The 24,735-nt window shown below is 37.5% G+C and overlaps 1 protein-coding gene across 4 annotated transcripts in view; it reads left to right on the top strand.

The window, feature by feature from the left end:
- APC (APC regulator of WNT signaling pathway) overlaps positions 1 to 24,051 on the top strand; it is a 107,363-nt gene extending 83,312 nt beyond the window's left edge. For 3 of the 4 annotated variants that reach the window (XM_030004034.2, XM_030004036.2, XM_030004035.2), the window contains exons 9-16: positions 615 to 737; positions 3,364 to 3,742; positions 4,824 to 4,919; positions 5,793 to 5,932; positions 7,376 to 7,453; positions 9,960 to 10,076; positions 10,760 to 10,974; positions 11,393 to 24,051. In XM_030004034.2, the coding sequence (XP_029859894.1) occupies positions 615 to 737; positions 3,364 to 3,742; positions 4,824 to 4,919; positions 5,793 to 5,932; positions 7,376 to 7,453; positions 9,960 to 10,076; positions 10,760 to 10,974; positions 11,393 to 17,960 (7,716 nt within the window). In that variant the 3' untranslated portion in view covers positions 17,961 to 24,051. The remainder of the gene's footprint in view (positions 1 to 614; positions 738 to 3,363; positions 3,743 to 4,823; positions 4,920 to 5,792; positions 5,933 to 7,375; positions 7,454 to 9,959; positions 10,077 to 10,759; positions 10,975 to 11,392) is intronic. The other variant, XM_041120934.1, reaches the window with a different exon arrangement.
- The last annotated feature ends 684 nt before the right edge of the window (positions 24,052 to 24,735 follow it).

Below are 24,735 nucleotides of genomic sequence, written 5' to 3'. Positions count from 1 at the left end.
AGACGACAAAGATGCTAATAACTGAGTCTTGCTACTACAGGTAGCTATTTACAGTAATTTCTAGGAAAATTACAGCAAATAGTGTCAGCATTATTTTATAGCTTTTCATTAAAAAGTGAAATGGATTCATCCACTCATAATTTGCTTTTGATATGGACAAATTCAAGTAGGGTTACTCCTTGTCCAGATGAATTTCTTTTTACTTGTCAGTTCTTGCATACCTGGTTGTGTTCTGAAGAAGTACAGACTTACTCCTCTGCACTACATAATCTGACATAAAAGTTGAGGCTGGTTTTTTCTCTCCCTGTAAAAACTGTAATTCGGTTTGTTGCAAAGTCCACTTCTCCTTCTTGGTGAAAATAGTAATTATAAAAGAATTCAATTGAAAATACAACTCTATTGAGACTTAATTTCAGGAAAAGTGGTTAATAAAACCCAGTTGAACTGTGACCTCTAAGTTGTGTCAGGGCAGAGAGGACCTAACTTAACAAAAGTAAGTTGACAGTTCATTACCATCAATATGATTTCATGATCCAGTGCTGAAAATGAATTGGGCAATAGTTATTTTTTCACTCAGACTTTTTTTTATACTGAATTGTTGTTTAAATTTGTAGGGTTCTGCTGCTCGAATGGACCACGAGACAGCCAGTGTTATGAGCTCTAGTAATAACTATTCTGTTCCTCGCAGACTGACAAGTCATCTGGGTACCAAGGTAACCGAAGATTACAAACCACAGGTCGCTAATGCTACATTTTTACTAATACAATAACCTCATTGTTTCTGCCAATAGTACTAATATTAGCTGAAAGATCTATCCACACAGTGATTTTATTGAGTTAAAATTTTACAATATTTTTTCAACTTTTAAACTATATGCACAGAAATCCTTTTTTTTACTTGCTGATGATCAGTTAAGAGCTGCTACAGCAAGGAAAAAATGAAATTACTAGACTGTCTAAAAAGCTTGTGATGTTGATTTATAATCCATGATGAAAACTAATCCTTTTAAGAGCAGTTCTTCGAATACTTTTCCAGAGTCCAAATCCACAAAACAGATGCAGCTGCTAAGAAATTGAATGGACCAAAAAAAAAAAAAAAAAAAAAAAAAAAAAAAGTTATGTAAGCCCTTCACAGTGATACATGTCTGTTCACAAAAGACTGTGCTCAAACTATATGTGCAGTATGAAAAGAGACAGGGGAAAAAAGGGCAAATCTGTAACACAAAACTGAGTTCATGAACCACTGGAGTTTATACTGCCTCTGGAATCAGCAGCAGTATAGATATTATCAGTGGTGTGCTGGCTGAGCACAGTCTTCTGGGAATCAGAGCTTATTAGCTTAACATAGTATTAATTACTTTGGGCCTTAAAACAGTGTTATAATGTTGTCATTTTGGTCCTGCATGGTATGCACATACCAAATGGAGGTGACATCAGCTAGTCTATCTTTGAGCAAATTGTAGAATTCTCAAAAGCTGCAAACAGCAGGAGAGGCCTGAAGGCAGGGAAAGGGACTGACTGAGTGTGGAAGAATACAGGCAAAGAAATAGGTTGAACTGAGTGTGCTGTGGGGTAGGAAAAGCTTAACATTAATGCCTGAGAAGAAGGGAAAGTGGTAGAGGGTCTAAATAGAGGAATGCATTTACAGATGCAGAAAGAGATGTGTCAGTGGGCAGTGTGTATATACAGAGAGACAGACAGACAAATATTTTTTTAGTTTTTCCTATACTATATTTGCCACAACCTGGAGGCTGGATTGTGATGGCTTCTTCAGCTTTATTCTCTGACAAAAACTTTACCTTCCAAATCCAAATAACACTGGATTAAAGCTGCCACTTGAAATATCTGTCAAGAGGCATGCATAAAGCAGATTGAATTCACTCTCCCTTAGGAATCCAAGTGGTTTGTTTTAATACTACATTTGATTTTTCCCAGGCCAAGAAAACAGCATCTCCAAACTGGGATGCTAGGGTGTCATAAAATTGGCTCCAAGATTATTTCAGTGGATTTTGCTTGTGATCATATGGTTTCACAGATCCTGTTTTCTACTGCTTCAGCAATCCTATAGTATTTAGAGAAGTACATGTTAACAGACTTGCTGCTTAATCTACCCCCTGCTATCCAGTTTTTTTATAACTTGGTATTTGTACTCATCTTCAGGCACATTTGAATTGTCTCTGAAGAAACCAGTTAAATAATTCATTGGTCTGGTAACCAGTGCAAGTATCTAGTTATTAGTAGAAAACTTTGTCTAACAGTCCAAAGTCTCATTTCTTTCTTAATTGGTATATTCTAAAGAAACACAGGCTGCTACTTCACACTTCCCTTTGATAGTTTCTTTCTGTTGTGCTTTGATTTTGAATGTTATGGTTTATCTTGGCTTTAGGAGTTTGGAGTTTCTAGGTAGTATCTAACACCATCCTCTACATCCTGTTACTCTACTAAAAGTTCATCAGAAGAACCAAATGCATTTCTTGATCTAAAGCTATTGAAGAAAACAGAATGGGAAAGACAAACCAAATAGTGTGTTGACCACTGTATTACGTGACAGCCAAGGGAATCCTTCAAAAATTGCTATTTTTAATAAGAAATTTGGTTACTCCAAGGTAAATGTGTAATGCTGGGTTTTCATGGCTTGATTTAATTTGACAAATGCTCAGGATTTTATGTATATTAAGTGAGCATTTGTTTGCTTTACTGGTTTTATCCCTGTAAACTTGAAAAGGTGTTAATTTAACTCTTCCATTTTGCATTTGCTGTAAATAATCTGGTCCATATGCAAGTCAGTCATCATAACAAAAAAATGGTTAGTTAATTTGAAGTAGTTTTAAAGGAAAACTTTAAAATAAATGGATATCAGATTTTTTTAGCATCATGTAAGCTAAAACCACATATAATCATTCTTATCCTCTGTCTAAAATAATGGCATTTAGTACCACATAACATAGTTTTTCACTGAAGAGCATCTTTACATGTAAGTGTGGTTCACACAGAACATATTTTTTTGAGACAGAATTAATTTAAAATATATTTTAGATTTCTCAAACTGAAACACTTTCATTAGTACGTTTATTTAATCTTTTTGTACAATGGAAGTTTAGAAGTCTTTGCCATTGGTCTTGTAAATTAATACAATTACATCCAGCTGCCACCCACTTCTTCTAGCCACTTAACTACTAAGTGAAATTTATTAAGATTATGAATTCTGAAGTAGTAATAGTACTTAATTATTTCTAAATAGCACAGATTTTTGCACCATTAAATAAGGTTTTCTTGTTGGTGTACCATTCAAATTTAATTTTAGTTTAATTTAATGTGTATCTTTTAAATGTAACTGTATTTTTAAAATCATTTGACCTGCAGGTGGAAATGGTGTATTCGTTGTTATCAATGCTCGGTACTCATGATAAAGATGACATGTCAAGAACATTGCTAGCAATGTCTAGCTCCCAAGACAGCTGCATAGCCATGCGTCAGTCTGGATGTCTTCCTCTCCTCATCCAGCTTTTACATGGCAACGATAAAGACTCTGTCTTGTTAGGAAACTCTCGTGGTAGTAAAGAGGCCCGTGCCAGAGCCAGCGCAGCACTGCATAACATCATTCACTCCCAGCCTGATGATAAGCGAGGCAGACGGGAAATCCGCGTGCTCCATCTTTTGGAGCAGATCCGTGCTTACTGTGAAACATGTTGGGAATGGCAGGAAGCACATGAACAAGGCATGGACCAAGACAAAAACCCAAGTAGGTTCTGCAAGCTGTGTAAAAATGGTGCAAGGATATATTGAAAACAGTGAATTTACAGAAAGTACAACGTTAATCTGACTTCTTGTTGAATGCATGTGAGAGTGTGTGTGTGTGTGTTGTTTTGTTAAGGTAGTGTTAGGAAATAGTGTCTATTACAGATATGATACCCTATTTATAAACTTGTTATTTAAATCATAAACCTTGCTGTGCTTTCCAGATAATAGTTCTAGTGTTCTGTATTTATAATCTGTAAATTAATATTGAATATGTACTCATTCTGTTTTACATTTTAATGGATAGTGAAACATACCTACATAAATAATCCCAAATTGCTTTTCATGCAGGTGTATTCAGGAGATAGTACATTTCATTTAGGAGAGGAACAGAGAGCACAAATTTCTCAGGGGACAGTTAGAAGAAAGATTTAACCTTCTGGATTGCTTAGCTGCTTTTCTGAATTGATGGCATTTTGTAAATATGGGCTGCAGCTGTCTATGACAGACGTATTACTGAAATCAGTGGGCTGCATCATGGGTGCTGGAGTTTAACACAAGAACCATTTAGCAGGAGTGGGGCTCTGAACAAGATGTACCAATACCATTTGTGCTTTACCAGACTCTAGCTCACAAAAATATGAACTTAAAAACTTCTCGGTTATGTAACAAAGGGTTTAATTAACCATTTGTAAGGACTTAACACCCAAAGAAGCAGCTTCACCTTAGGTGTCATATTATATTATTTAATGCCACCAGTATTTTTAACCTTATTGATTTGCTTCACTAAGATTATTACTTTTTAAAAGTAATAAGATAATTCTTTTGTACTGGGAATCATATTTCTTACTTAATATGTACATTTAGGATTCTGCCTAATTTCTTTTTCAGCATCAAGTGTATTTCTAGTACACACATTTGTTAGTAACATTCTTAACTAATTGTCTGTTCATGGATTACTGGGAAGATACAAACCCTGAACAAAACTGCAACTGATTTATTTTAAGATTAGATTCACTTTGGAAAACTTAGGATCTAGACAAAATCATCTAGGAAATACTAATTCTTACCTATTTCTGGATCAGTGCCTGCTCCAGTGGACCATCAAATCTGTCCTGCAGTATGTGTTTTGATGAAACTTTCGTTTGATGAAGAACACAGGCATGCAATGAATGAGCTTGGTAAGACCAAATGTATTTCCCTGACTTCCTTTGAGAAGCTTGCTGGGAATGCTGACACTTGTGTACCTCACTGAATATGTGGCTTTTTTTTACTACTAGTTTAAACAGATCATCAGTTCATTTGTGTCAGTTGCCCTCTAAAGTGATGAATGCAGTTTAAATTAACCAGACCATTTCCGAGTAGATAAATTACTATGTCAGTTACTCTTTTTTCTGGCATGAATTGTGAATTTTGGAAGAGTATTATTATTATTATTATGCAAATATTTGCAATTTTAGAAGTGTTGGACTTAAAATGGAGACTACTTTCCAGGGTGGGAGGTTTTTTATTGGTGTTTTGTTGGGTTTTTTTGTCCTGAGTTGGTTCCTGTCTTGACAGCCTGAATGTTTTTAGTCCATGCTCAGTTAATTCTGTGCATGCAATTTTCCTTAATTTGCTACATTTCATTACCAATTAAAATATTCTATGTATTTTTCTCTGAAACTAACATTCAGTGATAATAATTAAATCAGTAATTTTTCAGATTTACTAAATAGCCTTTTATGTAACTGGTGCGAGTTCATCAGTCAGACATGATTTTGGCTAGGTGGAATTAAAAGATGAGTGTGCTTCTTACTTCCTCATAATTCCTCCTGTTCCCATTTTCCCCTGAAATCTCGATGTCGTGCTATCATACCTTGCAGCTGCTACTAAGCACAGGATTCAAGATCCAGAGTCAGTATTTAACAATTTATTTACTTTTCTGAGCCTTTGGGTTTTAAGATGCGAGATTTGTTCTCTACATATAAATCCAATTTGATCCTTGGTATATATGTATTGTACTCATGATATTAGAGTACAGATACTACTTATTGTCTTGTTTGTTTTTAAAGGAGGTTTGCAGGCCATTGCTGAACTGTTGCAAGTGGATTGTGAAATGTATGGACTTACAAATGATCACTATAGCGTTACCTTAAGGAGGTATGCTGGAATGGCTCTGACAAACTTGACTTTTGGAGATGTGGCAAATAAGGTAAGAGTAAAATTTTAAACATACAGTAATTTCAGTTCATAGCTATGTTTGAATTGTAGTTCTCAAGACAGGTGACGAAAATCTCCAGGATAGGATATTGAGTTTGAGCTCAAGACAGAGGTTCAAAATACCTGTCTTTCCATCCTGTTCCTGACAGAGAGCACCACAAACTGGATGTTTTATCATGCAAGTATAGTATCAACTCTCAAATTAAATCACTTTTAATTTGTCACTGAAAGTAAGGTTTTTATCTATTGGCTTAATTTTTTTATGAGCATTAGATTAGCACATAATGATTTTGGACCAATGATTACGGATAGTGACTAATTTTTCTGAGGATGTTGAACTAGAACTGTTAATTGAGTCAAATTTTGTAAAGTTGCCAGCTATTTAACGATACTATTACTGTCTGATGAAATTTTGTAAACCTCTTCAGGCTGGAGCTTGCTTTTAAATATCTGGAGCATATCTGGCTCATAATGGGCACTACTTCAAATTAGTATAAGAGAAAATAGGTTCCCTAATTTCCCACAAGGACTTTGCTTTCAAGATATAGGAAGTTTCAATAATTTCTTGCCCCCGAGTTTGCCAAGCCATGGATCTTAAAATAATTTTGTACTGAGAAGACTTATCTTCTGCTCTAAAGGAAGACATTTCAGGAGTGAGTGGAAATAACAGGCTTCATATAACTTGGGTTTTGTTCCAAGTTTTAGACAAGAATAAAGCATAAATCCTTGCTGCAAATGAATAGCTTCACAAAATATTGGCTCTTTACATCATCCAGTGAGTAACCACAACAGGGCTGCAGTTACTGGGTTTATAGCATAAACTAAAATACTCAGATGTAAATGTATATGCTCCCCAGCAGATGAGTAGTACAGTTCTAACACATACTTTGTTTTTGAATAATTTTTAGTTGTGCTTTGTCACAATTTCCAACTTAAGTCTTACAGTTTTTCAATTGCTATTGTATTCTTAAAAAGTTATTCTTCAAATGTCAGAAATGTTGTTATATTTGTGTCAGTCTTCAATATTCATATTATTTTTCATACTGTGTTTATTTGAAAGAAAAAAATATGATTGTGAGACTCAGTAGATAGTAGGTAACAACACACTGCCAGCTCAGAGGTGATTTTTGTCTGGCACATAGTAAAGAAGGCTTCTAAGGTAGTAAAGTTCCAGATCAAGTGCTAGACCTGTTGTAAAAATAAAAAAATTAGCACAATTTTACCACTTATCTATTGTCCAGAATAGAAATTTACAGTTATGCTTAACTTTTTAGTAGCTGTAGACCAAATATTTATTGTTGGCAAGATATTTTACTAAGCTTTTATTGAACTTCAGATACGATTAGCTTAAAATATCAAAACATTGTGCAGAAGCAAGCCACCTAACCTGTTATTTAATACTATTCACTTTCTTTTTTCTTCTGATTCCTTACAGGCTACATTATGTTCTATGAAGGGCTGCATGAGAGCACTTGTAGCCCAATTGAAATCTGAAAGTGAAGACTTACAGCAGGTAATGTCCTTTTGAGATGAAGTATTTCTTTAGCTTGGACATTTCCATCACTTTGCGTCCCATGAATTACGTTGCATTGTAATAAAATATTGTATTTCTGCTTTCCTTTCCTAATACTTACCTTCGTTCTACTCATTTGGCCTTGCCACCAGTTATTTTTATGCTTGGATTCTATCATCTTCATGAAGTTTCTGGTGTGCTGTCCACAGCCAGCCTTCTCTTTTTTTAATTAGGCTTTCTCTTTGAAATATGCTTCATTCATCCCAGGCTGGGTTTTTTTGTTATTGTTATTGTTGTTGTCATGTTGTATTGTCTGCCTTAACTTTGATGCAAAGTTTGTCCCTGTACTCATTCCACAAATTATGAAGTAGATCTTTCTTCTTGTAAAAATGCTTATATGTGGGTCATATTCTGGTTTTTTTACCAAAGCACATATAACACATGGGCTATAAAACTCACTTTTATGACACTGATCTGTTAGTGGAAGTCCAGTTTTAAAGATGAGTTTGAGTGATCTTAAATTCTCTAATTTAGTCTGCTAGTGATGGTGTTAATGGACTGGTATTACCTGGAGAATTAATACAGTATTGTGGCTTCTCCTACAATTGCAGCAAGTAAATAATAGGGGAATAATAGTAGACAAACCTGTATTTCAAAAGAGAGTCTGCATGTGACTTGACAAGTCATACATAATTACTCCACCAGCACCACCCGAAGAAGCTTTCCTAAGTGTGAGCAAACGGTGTGACACCCGAGTGTCTCTTCCGATGGCTCCTGCTGTGTAAAGAAAACAGCCTGAAAATAAAGTCTGTAGGAAGTGCTTAGGGTGATCCTGAGAGTTGAGAGTGCAGAACTGTTCTTCATTGGTGTGGAACTTGTTTAAAATTATTAAATATTAACTTATAATCCATTCTAATTAATATATACTGTAGACAAGCTGGAACAGCTTTTGGAAGGGAAAACCGTGTTCTCCTTGCAGTTTGAGTCAACAATTTTAAGTAAAGTTGACTTTATCTCTTAAAACACTGTTCACAGAAAATTTTCTCCACTAGAGGAGGAGCTAACTAGTTACGACTGAGTAAATAATTAGAATTACAATAGAAGTTACTGGGTAAACTCTGATTTGGTATACCCCCATACACATGCACACACACAGAGCAGGAAGTCCCTCACTCAGGAAAAGTTAGAAATGGGATTTAATAAGAACATGGGACGGACTGTGCTCATCAGGCAAAGGGCACGGCGATACAAGCATATCAACCAGCTGACTGTTGCGATGCAGCTGTGCCTTTCTGTCCCCTTATCCCTGTGTTTTCCCATGCTTGTGCCTCCCCAAATCACATAGATCCATTCTCTTTCCTGCCTTTGGAACCTTTGGGTTCCCATCCCATAATAAGTCTTCTACAGTCCCAGAATGCTCTTCCCCTGGATCCCAGAAAGTGTCCCACATCCCTAGGCCAGGATTTCTAGACTGACTTGCCTCAGTCCAAAAGGGGCAGAGAGCTGTTCCCATTGACTGTTTGTGATGGGTGTCACGCCTGGCCCATGAGGCTGGGGGTCTCCTGGGAGAGCCCTGGAAAGAGCCCGGACAGGGTGCCCCCTCCTCCGAGCCCTTAGTTTGGGTTCCCACCCGCCTTTGGGCCCCTGTGCTCCTCTCTGTGTGCTGAGATGGGCCTCTGATGGCCTGATGGCTCCTGTGGTGGGACTGGGAGCACCCAGGGCAGGGGATTGCTGGGCTCTTCCATCTGCCACTGTCTCCCTCTGCTCCCTTGCGGGTGTGAGCCGGGGAGCATTCATCACATAATCTAACAAGCTTATGCACTTCTGTGACAACGAGAACATCGATAGGTAAAAGTTTTCTGTCAGATTTCATGAGGGATATACATGGTTACTACAGCCCATAAATGGATGGAGTTAAATACTGTCCGCTATAGCGACAGCCTGTCTCAGTCTAGCTACTACCAAGGACAAGGACATAGGCCAAATGGCTACTCATCTTCTATAGATAACTATTCTGATTGTAAAAGACACAACGTATTTTTAAAATATTTTGAAAAGCTTTATAAACGTTAATCAAAGTAATCATACCATCTGAGAGACAGGCAAGTCTTACTGTTCTATTTTACAAGCAGAAAAGCTGAGAAAAAGATGATATAAATCTCTCCTGAGATTACATAAGTAGAGTGGACATGGGAGTAAAGCATGAATCTGGATTTTTGGACTGATTTTTCAACACGTGTGGAAAGCAGGGAACTTGATTTCAAATCTTTGTTTTAGGTACCCACACAGAAAAACCAGTACTTTTGATCAAACTTCATACTGAAATGTTAGAACAGTCTAGCAGGCAACACAACAAAAAGCAGATTTCAGCAAATTTTAGTTCAGTAGCTGAACATGACCACTGTTAATGAATCCACAGCATTCCAGAAATCCAGGAGTAAAATCTGATAACCTGCTATAGAAGTAGCTATATTGAGATACATTATTTTTCTTTCACATTTTGTAGGTCATTGCGAGTGTGTTGAGAAACTTGTCCTGGCGAGCAGATGTAAACAGTAAAAAGACTCTAAGAGAAGTTGGAAGTGTGAAAGCACTGATGGAATGTGCTTTAGAAGTTAAGAAGGTATTCTGTATAAATGATTGAGATAAATTTTGGAGAGATTGCATTTATTTTACACAAAACACAAATATTGTCGTCCTTTTTGATAAAAGCAGTTGGTCAAATATTTGAGGTGGTTTAGGTAACTTGCTTTGAAGAGAGTTGCTTTGAGTTAACGTAGCAGCAGCCCACAATGTAGCAATGACATCTCAAAACTACTAGTATTTCTGTACTTTTATTTATGAGGGTTGACAGCTTTTGCTCTTCAGTTTCATGAACTGTGCTGTTGAAATAGCCTTTTTTATAATTTTGCAATTTAATAAAACCTCTTTTGAGTTAGTGAATAGATAACTACCACTTCTGTAATTTTCTACATATATTTTTGGTATCCAGACAGAGTCTGGATTCCATCAGAGAGTCTCCCGCCAGCTAGCATTCAAGCCATTTTTACCATTATGGCAGCTAACAAATATTGTAGCACATATTTCTGAAAACTTTGGGGCAAGTAATACCAAATCCATAGCTGAAGGAAGGAGAGAAGCAAACAAAAGTATTTATGTGTGCACTGCTGCCTGCATCTAACTTATCAGCCCAGAAAGCAGAAATTGGAACATACGTAACTCCTTGAAGCTAACTTAGGTATTTCTGAGAGCTTGTGATCAATAGTTGAAAACTTCGCTAATTCTGTCATTTTGTTATTTACTTAGGAATCCACCCTAAAAAGTGTACTGAGTGCCTTATGGAATTTGTCAGCACACTGTACTGAGAACAAAGCTGATATATGTGCTGTTGATGGTGCTCTTGCATTTCTAGTCGGCACACTGACATACCGGAGCCAAACAAACACTTTAGCCATCATAGAAAGTGGAGGAGGAATATTAAGAAATGTTTCTAGCTTAATTGCTACTAATGAGGACCATAGGTGGGTGTACTTTTTATGACAATCTTTAGCAGTTCCACATGTGTATTTAGTAGACAGTTTCTATGTCTGAGTCTTAATATGTATGCATGTATTAAGTATAATAATTAAGTACAGTTAATTTTTAATGCATTTGATAAGGCAAGTATTTCACTTACATAACAGGAATATGCAGATTAATACCTGCTGCTTGTTAATGATGAATTCTACTAAAAGCGAACTATTTATATTTGTAATAGGATTTGATTAGCACTCAGATGAAAGCTAGAGGAAATATGAGATAAATTTGCACTGGAGAATTCATGATTATCCTTTCTAAGGGCAAAACTTGCCTCTAGCATAATAGGTTTGTGTTTTGCTTTGTTTCTTATCCTTTTGAAATGCCACTTACTGGTGTTTGCTTTCCATTACTCAACACCAGGCAAATCTTGCGAGAGAACAGCTGCTTACAAACCTTGTTACAACACTTGAAGTCACACAGTTTGACAATAGTCAGTAATGCATGTGGGACCCTGTGGAATCTTTCTGCACGAAATGCAAAGGATCAGGAGGCGCTCTGGGACATGGGAGCAGTCAGCATGCTGAAAAATCTCATTCACTCAAAACACAAAATGATAGCCATGGGTAGCGCTGCAGCGCTAAGAAACCTCATGGCAAACAGGCCAGCAAAATATAAGGATGCCAACATTATGTCTCCAGGATCAAGCTTACCTTCTCTTCATGTCAGAAAACAAAAGGCACTGGAAGCAGAATTAGATGCTCAGCATTTATCAGAGACTTTTGACAACATTGATAACTTAAGCCCGAAAGCATCTCACCGTAATAAGCAGAGACATAAGCAAAATATATACAGTGAGTATGTCCTGGACTCCAGTCGGCATGATGATGGTATATGCAGATCAGAGAGTTTTAATGCTGGTAATATGACTGTACTTTCACCGTATTTAAATACTACAGTATTGCCTGGCTCTTCCTCTTCCGGTAGAGGAAACATAGAAAATCCTCGATCTGAGAAAGAGAGAAATCTTGATAGGGATCGGGCAGTAGGTTTAACTACCTATCATCCAGCTGCAGAGAATACCGGGAACTCCTCTAAGAGAATAGGAATGCAGATTTCTACTGCTGCAGCTCAGATTGCCAAAGTTATGGAAGAAGTAACAAGCATGCATATTCCCCAAGAAGACAGAAGTTCTGGTTCCACTTCTGAAATGCACTGTTTGACAGAAGACAGAAATGCCCCGAGGAGATCAGCCACTGCCCATACTCACTCCAATACATACTTTCCTAAATCTGAGAATTCAAACAGGACATGTCCTGTGCCTTACACAAAAATGGAATACAAGAGAGCTTCAAATGATAGTTTAAATAGTGTTAGCAGCACTGACGGCTATGGTAAAAGAGGCCAAATGAAACCTTCCATTGAGTCTTACTCCGAAGATGATGAAAGTAAATTTTGTAGTTATGGTCAATATCCAGCTGACTTGGCACATAAGATTCATAGTGCAAATCATATGGATGACAATGATGGAGAGCTAGACACTCCTATTAATTATAGCCTTAAATACTCAGATGAACAGTTAAATTCTGGAAGGCAGAGTCCCTCTCAGAATGAAAGATGGGCAAGGCCTAAGCATATAATAGATGATGAAATGAAACAAAATGAACAAAGGCAGTCAAGGAACCAAAATGTAACCTACCCCGTGTACACTGAAAGTGGAGATGATAAACACATGAAATATCAGTCACCTTTTGGACAGCAAGAGTGTGTTTCTTCCTTTAGATCAAGGGGATCCAATGGTTCAGATCAGAACAGAGTAGGCTCAACTCTTGGAATAAATCAGAAAGTAAACCAGTCCTTGTGCCACATTGATGATTATGATGATGATAAGCCAACCAACTATAGTGAACGTTATTCTGAGGAGGAGCAACATGAAGAGGAAGACAGGCCAACTAATTATAGTATAAAGTACAATGAAGAGGAACATCATGTTGATCAGCCTATTGATTATAGTTTAAAATACTCAACAGAAGTTCCTCCTTCTCAGAAGCCATCTTTTAGTTTTCCAAAGACTTCTTCAGTGCAAAGCACTAAAACTGACCATATTTCCTCAAGCAGTGGGAGCACATCAGCCCCCTCAGCTGGTTCAAAGAGACAGAATCAGCTTCACGCAAATTCTGCACAGAGCAGAGGTGGTCACGCGCAAAAGACTGCCTCTTGTAAAACTCCCTCTATTAATCAGGAAACTATACAAACTTACTGTGTGGAAGATACCCCAATATGTTTTTCAAGGTGTAGCTCTTTGTCATCTTTGTCATCAGCTGAAGATGAAATAGGACGTGATCAATCCACACGTGTGACAGATGCTAACAACACACTACAGATAGCAGAACTAAAGGAAAACAGTGGGGCTCTATCTACAGAAGGTGCAGTAAGTGAAATCACATCAACATCGCAACACATCAGAACAAAATCCAGTAGACTTCAGACTTCTAGTTTGTCTCCTTCTGATTCCTCTAGACATAAAGCTGTTGAATTTTCTTCAGGTGCCAAATCTCCCTCAAAGAGTGGTGCACAAACTCCTAAAAGCCCACCAGAACATTATGTGCAGGAAACACCACTCATGTTCAGCAGATGTACTTCTGTAAGTTCCCTGGATAGTTTTGAAAGCCGTTCAATTGCTAGTTCAGTTCAAAGTGAGCCTTGCAGTGGAATGGTAAGTGGTATTATAAGTCCCAGTGACCTTCCAGACAGCCCTGGACAAACAATGCCTCCAAGCAGAAGTAAAACGCCACCCCCTGCCCAAGCAGTTCAAGTAAAAAGAGATGTAGCTAAAGGTAAAGTACCTAGTGGAGAAAAGAGAGATCCTGGTCCTAGACAGGCAGCTGTAAATGCAGCTGTTCAAAGAGTTCAGGTACTGCCAGATGCTGATACGCTATTACATTTTGCCACAGAAAGCACACCAGATGGGTTTTCTTGCTCTTCTAGTCTGAGTGCTCTGAGTCTTGATGAGCCGTTTATACAGAAAGATGTAGAGTTAAGAATAATGCCTCCGGTTCATGAAAATGAACATGGAAATGAAGCAGAAACTGAACAGTTAGGTGATACAAAGGATAAGCAAGACAAGAAGGCGGAGAAGCCTACTGAAGCAGAAAAAGACATTCTGGATGATTCTGATGATGATGATATTGAAATATTGGAAGCATGTATTATTTCTGCAATGCCAACAAAGTCGTCACGTAAAGCCAAAAAGCCTTCTCAAGCATCTGCTCCAAAAATACCTCCTCCTGTAGCCAGAAAGCCCAGCCAGTTGCCAGTTTACAAACTTTTGCCTTCACAAAGCAGATTGCAATCCCAAAAGCATGTGAGTTTTACACCAGGAGATGATATGCCACGGGTATATTGTGTTGAGGGTACACCAATAAATTTTTCAACAGCTACATCTCTGAGTGATCTCACAATAGAATCGCCCCCGAGTGAGTTGGCCAATGTAGACAGTGTGGGTGCGGGAGCAGAGTTGGGGGAATTTGAAAAGCGAGACACCATTCCTACAGAAGGTAGAAGCACTGATGAGTCTCAGAGAGCAAAAAGCTCAACTCTGACTCCCCCAGGCCTGGATGATGACAAAACAGAAGAGGGTGATATTCTGGCTGAGTGCATTAACTCAGCTATGCCAAAAGGAAAAAGTCACAAACCTTTCAGAGTGAAGAAGATAATGGATCAAATTCAACAAGCATCTTCATCTCTAAGTAATAAAAACCAACCAGAAGGTGAGAAAAAGAAGCCAACATCACCAGTAAAGCCTGTTCCCCAAAATAATGAATACAGAGCACGTATAAGAAAAACCACAGAGCCTAAAAGCAATATTAATAATGAAAGAAGCTATCCAGAGAACAGAGACACAAAGAAACAGAGTCTTAAAAATAATTCAAGAGAGTTTAATGACAAATTGCCAAATAATGAAGAGCGTGTAAGAGGAAGCTTTGCATTTGATTCCCCTCATCATTACACACCTATTGAAGGAACTCCCTATTGTTTTTCACGGAATGATTCCCTAAGTTCTTTAGATTTTGATGATGATGATGATGTTGACCTTTCAAGGGAGAAGGCAGAATTAAGAAAAGGAAAAGAAGCAAAAGAAACAGAAACTAAAGACTGCACTAATGCGGAACAGTCTTCAAATCAGCAATCAAGTAACAGGACACAAGTTTGTCAAAAACACCCAACAGGCAGAAGCCAGCCTAAAACTTTGTCTCAGTCAACTAAAGATATTCCAGACAGAGGAGCGGCTACAGATGAGAAAATGCAGAAATTCGCTATTGAAAACACACCTGTTTGTTTTTCTTGCAATTCATCTCTTAGTTCCCTCAGTGATATTGATCAAGAAAACAATAACAACAAAGAAGGGGAACCTGCAAAACATGCTGAGGCTACTGATTCACAGATGGAACCAAACAGACCACAGACTTCTGGTTATGCACCTAAATCATTTCATGTTGAAGATACTCCTGTATGTTTCTCTAGAAACAGCTCTCTGAGTTCTCTTAGTATTGACTCAGAAGATGATCTTTTGCAGGAATGCATTAGTTCTGCTATGCCTAAAAAGAAAAAACCCTCAAGAATAAAGAGTGAAAGTGAGAAAAATAATTCCAGAAATACAGGTGGTATATTAGCAGAAGATTTAACACTGGATTTGAGAGAGATACAGAGGCCAGATTCAGAACATGGTTTCTCACCTGATTCAGAGAACTTTGATTGGAAAGCTATACAAGAAGGTGCAAATTCTATAGTTAGTAGCTTGCATCAAGCTGCGGCTGCTGCATCGCTATCTAGACAAGCTTCATCAGACTCTGATTCTATCCTTTCATTAAAATCTGGTATTTCTCTAGGGTCACCATTTCATCTTACCCCAGACCAAGAAGAAAAACCTTTCACTAGTAATAAAGGTCCACGAATTCTTAAGCCAGGAGAGAAGAGTACACTGGAGTCTAAAAAAGTAGAATCTGAAAGTAGGGGAATCAAAGGAGGGAAGAAAGTGTATAAAAGTATAATTACAGGAAAAGCTCGCTCCAATTCAGAAGTTTCAAGCCAGTTGAAGCAACCACAACAGACAAGTGTGCCTTCAATTTCACGTGGTAGGACAATGATCCATATTCCAGGAGTTCGAAATAGTTCTTCAAGTACTAGTCCTGTTTCCAAAAAAGGTCCCCCGCTCAAAAACACAAACTCCAAGAGTCCCAGTGAAGGCCAAAGTTTGACTAGTTCTCCAAGAGGGGTCAAGTCATCAGTGAAACCTGAGCCAGCTCCTGTAACTAGGCAGCCATCGGGGTTGAACCAGAGTGGATCAAGTAAAGGACCTTCTAGATCAGGATCTAGAGATTCCACTCCTTCTAGACCTCAACAGCAGCCATTAAGTAGGCCTCTGCAATCTCCGGGCCGAAACTCAATTTCCCCAGGAAGAAATGGTATAAGTCCTCCCAACAAACTGTCGCAGTTGCCAAGGACATCATCTCCTAGCACAGCTTCAACTAAATCTTCAGGTTCAGGTAGAATGTCATATACATCACCAGGCAGGCAGATGAGCCAGCAAAACCTTACAAAGCAAACTGCCTTACCCAAGAGTACCAGTAGTATTCCACGAAGTGAGTCTGCTTCAAAAGGGTTAAACCAGGCTCTCAGCAGTGGTGGATCAAACAAAAAGACTGAACTATCCAGAATGTCATCTGCAAAATCTAGCGGAAGTGAATCTGACAGATCTGAGAGACCTGTTCTTGTTCGTCAGTCCACTTTCATTAAAGAAGCTCCGAGCCCGACTCTAAGACGGAAATTAGAAGAGTCAGCTTCATTTGAATCTCTGTCTCCTTCCAGGCCAGATTCTCCCACAAGGTCCCAACTACAGACCCCAGTTTTAAGTCCATCTCTTCCTGATATGTCTTTATCCACTCATTCAACTGCCCAGACTAGTGGTTGGCGAAAATTACCCCCTAATCTCAGCCCTTCTGTAGAATATGATGGGAGACCAGCAAAACGTCATGATATAGCTCGTTCTCATTCTGAGAGTCCGTCTAGATTGCTGATCAACAGATCAGGAACATGGAAGCGTGAGCACAGTAAGCATTCCTCATCCCTTCCTCGTGTAAGCACTTGGCGAAGAACTGGAAGTTCCTCGTCAATTCTATCAGCTTCTTCAGAATCAAGTGAAAAGGCAAAAAGTGAAGATGAAAAGCAACATGGAAGTTCTCTTTCTGGACACAAGCAAAGTAAAGAAAGCCAAGCACCAGCAAAAGGTACTTGGAGAAAAATAAAAGAAAACGAAATTCCTCAGATAATGAATGATCCTCAGCATTCTTCCTCGGGTGCCGCAAATGGTTCTGATTCCAAAACTCTCATCTATCAGATGGCACCAGCTGTCTCTAAGACAGAGGACGTGTGGGTGAGGATAGAGGACTGCCCAATTAACAATCCTCGATCTGGAAGGTCGCCAACTGGAAATACTCCCCCTGTTATTGACAGTGTTTCAGAGAAAGGGGGTGTGAATGGTAAAGATTCTAAAGAGATTCAAGAAAAACAAACCCCAGGGAATGGAGGTGTTCCTGTTCGTACCATTGGTTTAGAAAACCGTCTGAACTCTTTCTTTCAAATAGACAGTCCAGACAAGAAAGGCACTGAAACAAAGCCTCTGCAGAATAATCCTGTTCCTGCACCAGAAAATAATGAAAGTACTGTAAGTGAGCGTACACCATTCAGTTCCAGTACCTCAAGCAAACATAGCTCCCCCATTGGTGCTGTTGCAGCAAGAGTGACTCCTTTCAACTACAATCCAAGCCGCAGGAAGAGTAGTGTGGACAATAGTTCTGCTCGGCCATCACAGATACCAACACCGGTAAATAACAGCACGAAGAAACGTGACTCCAAGTCTGAAAATCCAGACTCCAGTGGAACTCAGAGTCCTAAACGTCACTCTGGCTCTTACCTGGTAACCTCTGTTTAAGTGCAACAAAAAATAAATAAAACTGATGTATTATATACAGCAGCTATTTAGAAATTTTGTTTCAAATGAAACTTTAAAAGATTGGGGATTGATTCTTTTGGTTTTTTTATTTGTTGTAAATAGTTTTGATTCTTGTTAGAGGGTCCTTGTTCTGGAAGCCATATTTGATAGTATACTTTGTCTTCACTGGTAATATTTTGGAGGAATACCTGATGGACAGTTTGGAATAAAATTGCTAACGCAAGTATATTTGTACAGTATGTTTAACATATATTTAATTAGCATCCCATCCCATAATCCTTTAAATATTGCTTGTCGTTGAAATCATAGAACATTGCAGATAGAGATGATACAGTCATGTTGCTTTATCAATTATTTCTAGATTACAGACTGACTAAACTACATCAGGGAAGAATTGGTATTATTTATGCAAAAAAGTATACTCAGTTTTAGTATTTGTGAGTCCATCTAACCCAATAATTAATCATGTGGCTGTGAAATTCACAGTAATATGGTTTCTGCTGAACAAGCCTTCCCAGCCTGCTTTCCTGCATGAATGGAACTGATGGTTCATTTTCTGAAGTGATGATTAACATTTCTGTGGTCACATAATGTGCATAGATAGTTATGGTGTAACAATTTACACTTTCTTTGTGCTCTGGAAAAAAAAAAAAAAAAAGGAAAACTGTGTAACTGTAAAACCTTGAACAAAATTATTTTACCTGAATTAGAGTTTATCTTAAAGTAGGTAGAATTTTTTCGCTATGCTGTAACTTGTTGTATATTCTGGTATTTGAGGTGAGATGGCTGCTCTTTTATTAATGAGACATGGGGGATGTCTCAACAGAGACTAAAATGAACATTTCAGAATAAATTATTACTATATGTAAATTGTGTGTGTTACTTCTGCATTACCTAAAAATATGGTATTTTGTTTTGAGATGTCACCGTATAATGTGTTATATAATGCACTTAAACTTAAGGCCTGATCCAGCAGAATCTTGCACCTCCAATATTCGTTCTTCCTTATCACTGACAAATGGCTGTTGTAGGATGCTTATAACAGTTGCAGGATCAGGCCCTAGGTCTTCTGTAATATATTTGTAATTGAGACAGTTTCACACATCTCAGGTGCATAACAAGGCTAAAAGGCAGGGTTTTTCCAGTAGCCAAGCAGTATAATTGTTTTCATGACTGCAAGCCTGAAACAATATTGTATCTATAAAAATAATATTTGTAAAACAAAAGATTTTTTTAATTGGGGGAAATAAGGTAGAATGTGAAATAGTGACTATAAGATGAAATTTTAATTCTATTTGAAATCTTCATGCATTTTTTAAATTTATTTTTTAAAAACTATGAAGGGGAAAATATCGCAAGAATCCCATGGCAGCAAGAAATTTGTTACCGTAGTAGAAAAACAATTTTATACACAAACCAGGACATTTGCTGCCCTAAGCCTTTTGGATGCAAATACGGTTTGTGCTACAACAGTGCTGAAAAGACAGATTTGTGCTTTAAAAATATAAATATAGTATGAATTTAGATGAGAATTGGTTTGAAGTAGAAACATGAGAGAGCAGAACATTACCCATTCTGTGCATGATTGAACAAACCATGAAACAGTATGTCAGTTTTGTTGTATCTCAACTGGAGTATTCTAAAATTAGCATTCTAAATAAATGATATTCAGGATTCAAAATGCCCTGATTTCAGGAAGCCCTGAAATAGAGCAATTTACCTTTATGGTAGCTTCAACACAGTTGCAGAGTGTATCACATCTTGTGGTTTTTGTACTTCACCTGATATTGAAATGAATCAATTTTTGTCTTGAATTCGCCATAAGACATGCGCTGTTTATGAACAGAATTGAGATACTATGAGCCAACAGAAGTCAACTTAGATAAAGTCAAAAGCCAATACCAAAAATACATGTTTGGCAGAATTGGTATCTTATTTGCTCTTTTGTTCTTTGCTTCCTGTCAGCTTTGCTTAGAGACATGCCGTGTTTCTATATCATCTAGTAAATCTGTTAACAAGCAGTGCTCCTCATGTTAGCATTTGAAATATTTTGCATATAGTATCTTCACATAGCTTTTAATGTGAATATTAGTGTCCTTTTAAAGATGAAATAGGAGGCAGAGATTATCTGATGTGTTGAAAGTCAGAACTTCCTATTGGAGTAGAATACAGAACTCTGTCCTTGAGTTAAAATGCAAGACCACTTTCATTATAAATGATGTTATACTTTTTTTGTGCTGGGCTTTTAACTACTGATATGAAGATATACCACATAATCCAGGATAGCTGTTTAACACTGGCTTTACATCTATGACGTGTTGATATAAGAATTTAAAGGTAAACTCAATCTCAGTAAAGAAATTCTGATTTTAGTTTTATAACTGAGGGAATCAGAAGAAGATGAGGTGAAACAATAAATAATTGTATATGTATCAAACACCAGAATGTCTTTGAAAATTGTAGTGGCTTCTCTAGATAGTCTTGGAGGTACTTCATGATCATTATAATTGGGAAGTTTCTCTTAATATCGTCATAAGTAACCTATATTTATAGCAAAGACAGATGAGAGAAACTTTCCAGCTATAAGGGTAGTGATACACTAAAATATGCTTCCCATGGGAGTTGTTAAATTTCCATTATAGAAGATATAAGAAGAGGTTTATGAAACATCTCATAGGGATGGACTATAGTATATTTCGTATTGCCTGTGTGCAGAGATGGGCTTAGGTGATCTTTTGAAATCCCTTCCAGATCTACATTTCTCTGATTCTTTATCTAAAATATTTAGCATCCACTAAGAGCCTTTTAGAATATTTAAGGACATCCATGCTGTTTGATTTATGTTAGGGATGAGGATACAAAGTTATATTCTAAGCTTAACTATAAAAACAGATCCCAGAAATACAAAACTCAAAAAAAAAAAAAAAAAAGAAAAGAAAAATAGCTGTAGTAAGTATAATTGGTTTTGGATTTTGTTAATGATGTTTAAATTCATGATAGTCAAATTTGATGTATGCTGCTAAATATTTACTCTTCTGTCTTGGTTTTATTTTTATGAAGTTGCCACAGCGGGTGCAAGGACATTCTTTATGTCAAGGCAAAACAAAGAACAGCAAGGAGCTAAGGAAACCAAGACTCATTTTACTGTTCTTCTGGGATGCACTGCCTTTCTTTCTGCAGATCTTGATAGAACTTTTGTGACTTGTGCTCAGACCTTCTGTTGTCCTTGAATTAGCTTACTATATCCAGAACATATAAAACTTGTACTTAAAAATCATTTTATACTGAAAATACACTCATAAAGCTCATTTCAGACTGACTTAGAGCTTTGTCCTCTTGATGTGAAAAGCAGAAACGTGACCTCTCCACAAATTGTAATTGGTTCACTTTTTAAAACGTACATTCATTTTAGTTTCCTGCAGTGTGCCACAGTTAAGGTTATTGCTCATTTTCTGTGAAAGCTCTTCTGATTAAATATTGCAGACTTTAAAGGGGAACTAATCTATTTCTGGTTTTCATGTGCAGTTCTCTATCAGAGTATTTTCCCCTGAAAGCTTTAAGGTAATTCTCAAAACTCTGTCAGAGATGACAGCTTAAAAATTGAAAGCCTTGCCAGGATTTCCTGATGAGATTGGAATATTGTTTCAAGCAGGATTTGGCTGCAGAATACAAGTATAGTTTATGCTATAAACTTCAGTAAGCAACAGTATTCTTCAACGTAGACTAGTATCTTTGATGGTTTTGGGAAGTTAGTTGCTGTGTCTTGGGTAAAGGGGGAGGGGAAAAAAAGGGACAATTTCAGAGACTCTCAGCCATATTGTCCCAGGGATGTACTTTCATATCTTCCCCAGTAAATTGCATAAGCTGCAGGAGAGAGAGGACATTTTGTCCCACAAATTAATGAGTGTTTATTCTGAAAGTGTACGAGTAGACCGTGAAACTGCAACACTTTTGTGTGATAATCTGACAGCTGAATTCTTTGATGGTCTCTTTGGAGGACTTCCTAATTGTCCATCCCCCCCATCGCCTGTAACAGAAATTGAGATAGAAATAGAGATTACCAAGAAGATAAGAATATATTAGCTTCTTCATTTTCTTAAGGATAAAGATCCATATTATTGCTAGAATCAAAGAAACAGCACGCACTGTTGAAAGAAGTTTCCTTCTCCCTTCTATGCTCCTGGCTGTGAATCCTGGCTCTCATCTGACCTTTCAGTGGACTAGCTCACCTCTTACTTAGCAGAACTGATGGAGGGCGTAGGATTAGTGCTGCATTTGGTATGCTGAATTTGCTTAGTGCAGAGTTTGACAAGCACTGCCTGAGCCAGCAGAAAAGAAAATAAACAGCTAGGGCTGGTAGAAAGAGGTTGGGATAATTTCCTTTATGGGTGGTCAGTGGGTTGGATCAAGCCATTACAGGCAATTTTAAGCTGATATGCCAAGTTTCAGACCTGTTCTTCACCCCTTTTGAGACAGCAAAAACAAACTAAAGGGGGGGGGGGGGCAGGATTACTTCTAACTATTGTTCACTTTGAACTTCTGCTTTGCATTTAAATACATTATGTTCGGGTAAGTCCTTTATCCTGGAAATTATGACAACTTCAGAAATATTACATCAGTCTATAGTTTGCGCTTGTGGAAAAGAAGTATCTCTTCATCAAAAATACTCCAAGAACAAATTTTTCTACCATATGTAAACTTCTAGGCGACAATTTTTAAATTTACAATATTGAATTCAATGCAGTAAATCCTTCCAGTAAAAAGGATTGTTACGAGATGCCTCCCAAACTGTCTTTTCTCATCTAGCTTTCATTAAATAGTATGAACAGCCATAAGCGTGTGGCTAACAATCACGTGTAGACTTCCACCTAAACATAACTTCATATATCTACTGTAATGCCTTGCAAAATCGCATCCACCTGCCTGACAGCTCTGTTCTTGTTGAGATGTGTGATTTGGATGAAGCTGCGTATCAGAAGTGAAGTGTCAGTTAATATGAAGCGTGACTTCCTCCATATGCTTAAAACTTTGAGGACCTTCTTAATACCGAATTACCCAGATGTATTCACCCTCTGGTTCCACAGCCATCTCCTTTGCACTTTTACATTTAACCAGAAGAGATGCCCATGCTTTTATTTTCATTTCAGATGACATGTAGAAATATGATTCCTGCTTCATAGTTTCCTATATGCAGAATAACAGATTGTATCTGTAAATGTGTTATAGAGAATGTTACGTAGTTATGGTTGAGTTTGTAGTCAGAATGGTAAGTTAACTGGTTACGTGTTGTGTTTGGTTACGTATTGGAAGTGCAAGGGAATTTGGTGTGGTGCGGAAGAGCTTAAGAGTTCACAACAGTAATTAATGTAGGTGTCAATTAATTTGTGATGCCAAGATGAATACAGAGTATGTATTTAATACATAGGTTTTCTGCTGTCAACTTTCAGTTTACCAGATGTGCTGTTTACTTACTTTAAGACTGGGTAATACCTCCCTAGCATAGTTTTGCAAATTACCTTTCTTAGGAAATTTCCACATAGTTAGAGGCTTATGTATTTATGAATTGCTGCCACTTCAAGATTTCAAGAAATTATTCTAATTTTGCTGTTCACGAAAGCATCCTTGAGTGGCTGTGGAATTGCAGTTAGGACATCAGGAAGATGTAGCGGGAGCTTACTTCACTCAGTAAAACGCACTTCTGCCAAGACCTCAAGCCATACGTACAAACAGTATCTCTAATGCCCTACTTCTTGGTGGGATTTAACATGCATAAAGCTTGTGCTGGTTCTCTGCAAGTAATTAAATTGTCATCCTCTGAGATCAGATGCATTTTCCCACCTGTAAATGTTGTTTCTCTTGAACAAACTCAGCCCACAATCATCCTTCCTTCAGTTCTGTTGTTTGCTTCTGCCTGAGATGGATTACTGTTTATACCCTAACGCTGTAATTAATTCTTTCTTCAACTATTCTAATGTATTTTGTTTCACAGTATACTTATTCTGAATTTAGTCTTGCTATGCATAATTTATTTATTACTTGCAGTGTTATATAAAATTTCCTCCTGATTGCACCTTGTCAGAGTGGAATTGTTTTCTTGGCTACTACTGAAAGTTGGGTGTCTGCTGTTATTAGAAATATGATTTCATTTAAAAAGGAAGTTGCTGTTAAGACACTTCCGCAATGATTCAGCATATCAGAACAAATGCTCTAAAAAACCATGCAGTTTTGTTTTGGTGGTAGTCACGTTTCAGATAAATAAGAAGTGGAAAAAAGCAGCTCAGAGACATGCGGTTCACCAGTAGAGCTCTGTTTTCTTCCATGTTTCATTTTAGAACAAACTGCACAAAACAAAAAATCTAGGTCCAGCACAGTGTAATTCCATAATCTCTCTGTTACTGACAAGAGGTTTGCAAGAAGGTTTATTTCATTATGACTCATAAGCACAGCAGAGACTGGGTTAATTCCAAAGTCTGTCTTTTCCATAATGAATGCATTCTTTAGTCCCTGATTAGAGACTATTAAGAGACCTAGGTTGATTAATTCCCGACACACACACAAACATGTATTTATATATACGTGCATATTTTGCACTCTTACATTCACTTTAGGCTTTGACTGAGTTAGAAACATTTAAACTATTAAAAAAATGGCACTGTTGCTGAGTTACTAAGATCCTTTGTTTTCTAGTATTTGTAGCACTGTGTTTCATAGTTGAGAAGATGATTTCTAATTTCAGGACTGATTAGCTGGTACC

The sequence above is a fragment of the Aquila chrysaetos genome, chromosome Z (genome assembly GCF_900496995.4).
Source record: "Aquila chrysaetos chrysaetos chromosome Z, bAquChr1.4, whole genome shotgun sequence".
NCBI lineage: Eukaryota > Metazoa > Chordata > Aves > Accipitriformes > Accipitridae > Aquila > Aquila chrysaetos.
The sequence above is the reverse complement of the archived record's forward strand: the minus strand, read 5'-3'. Positions and strand labels throughout refer to the sequence as shown.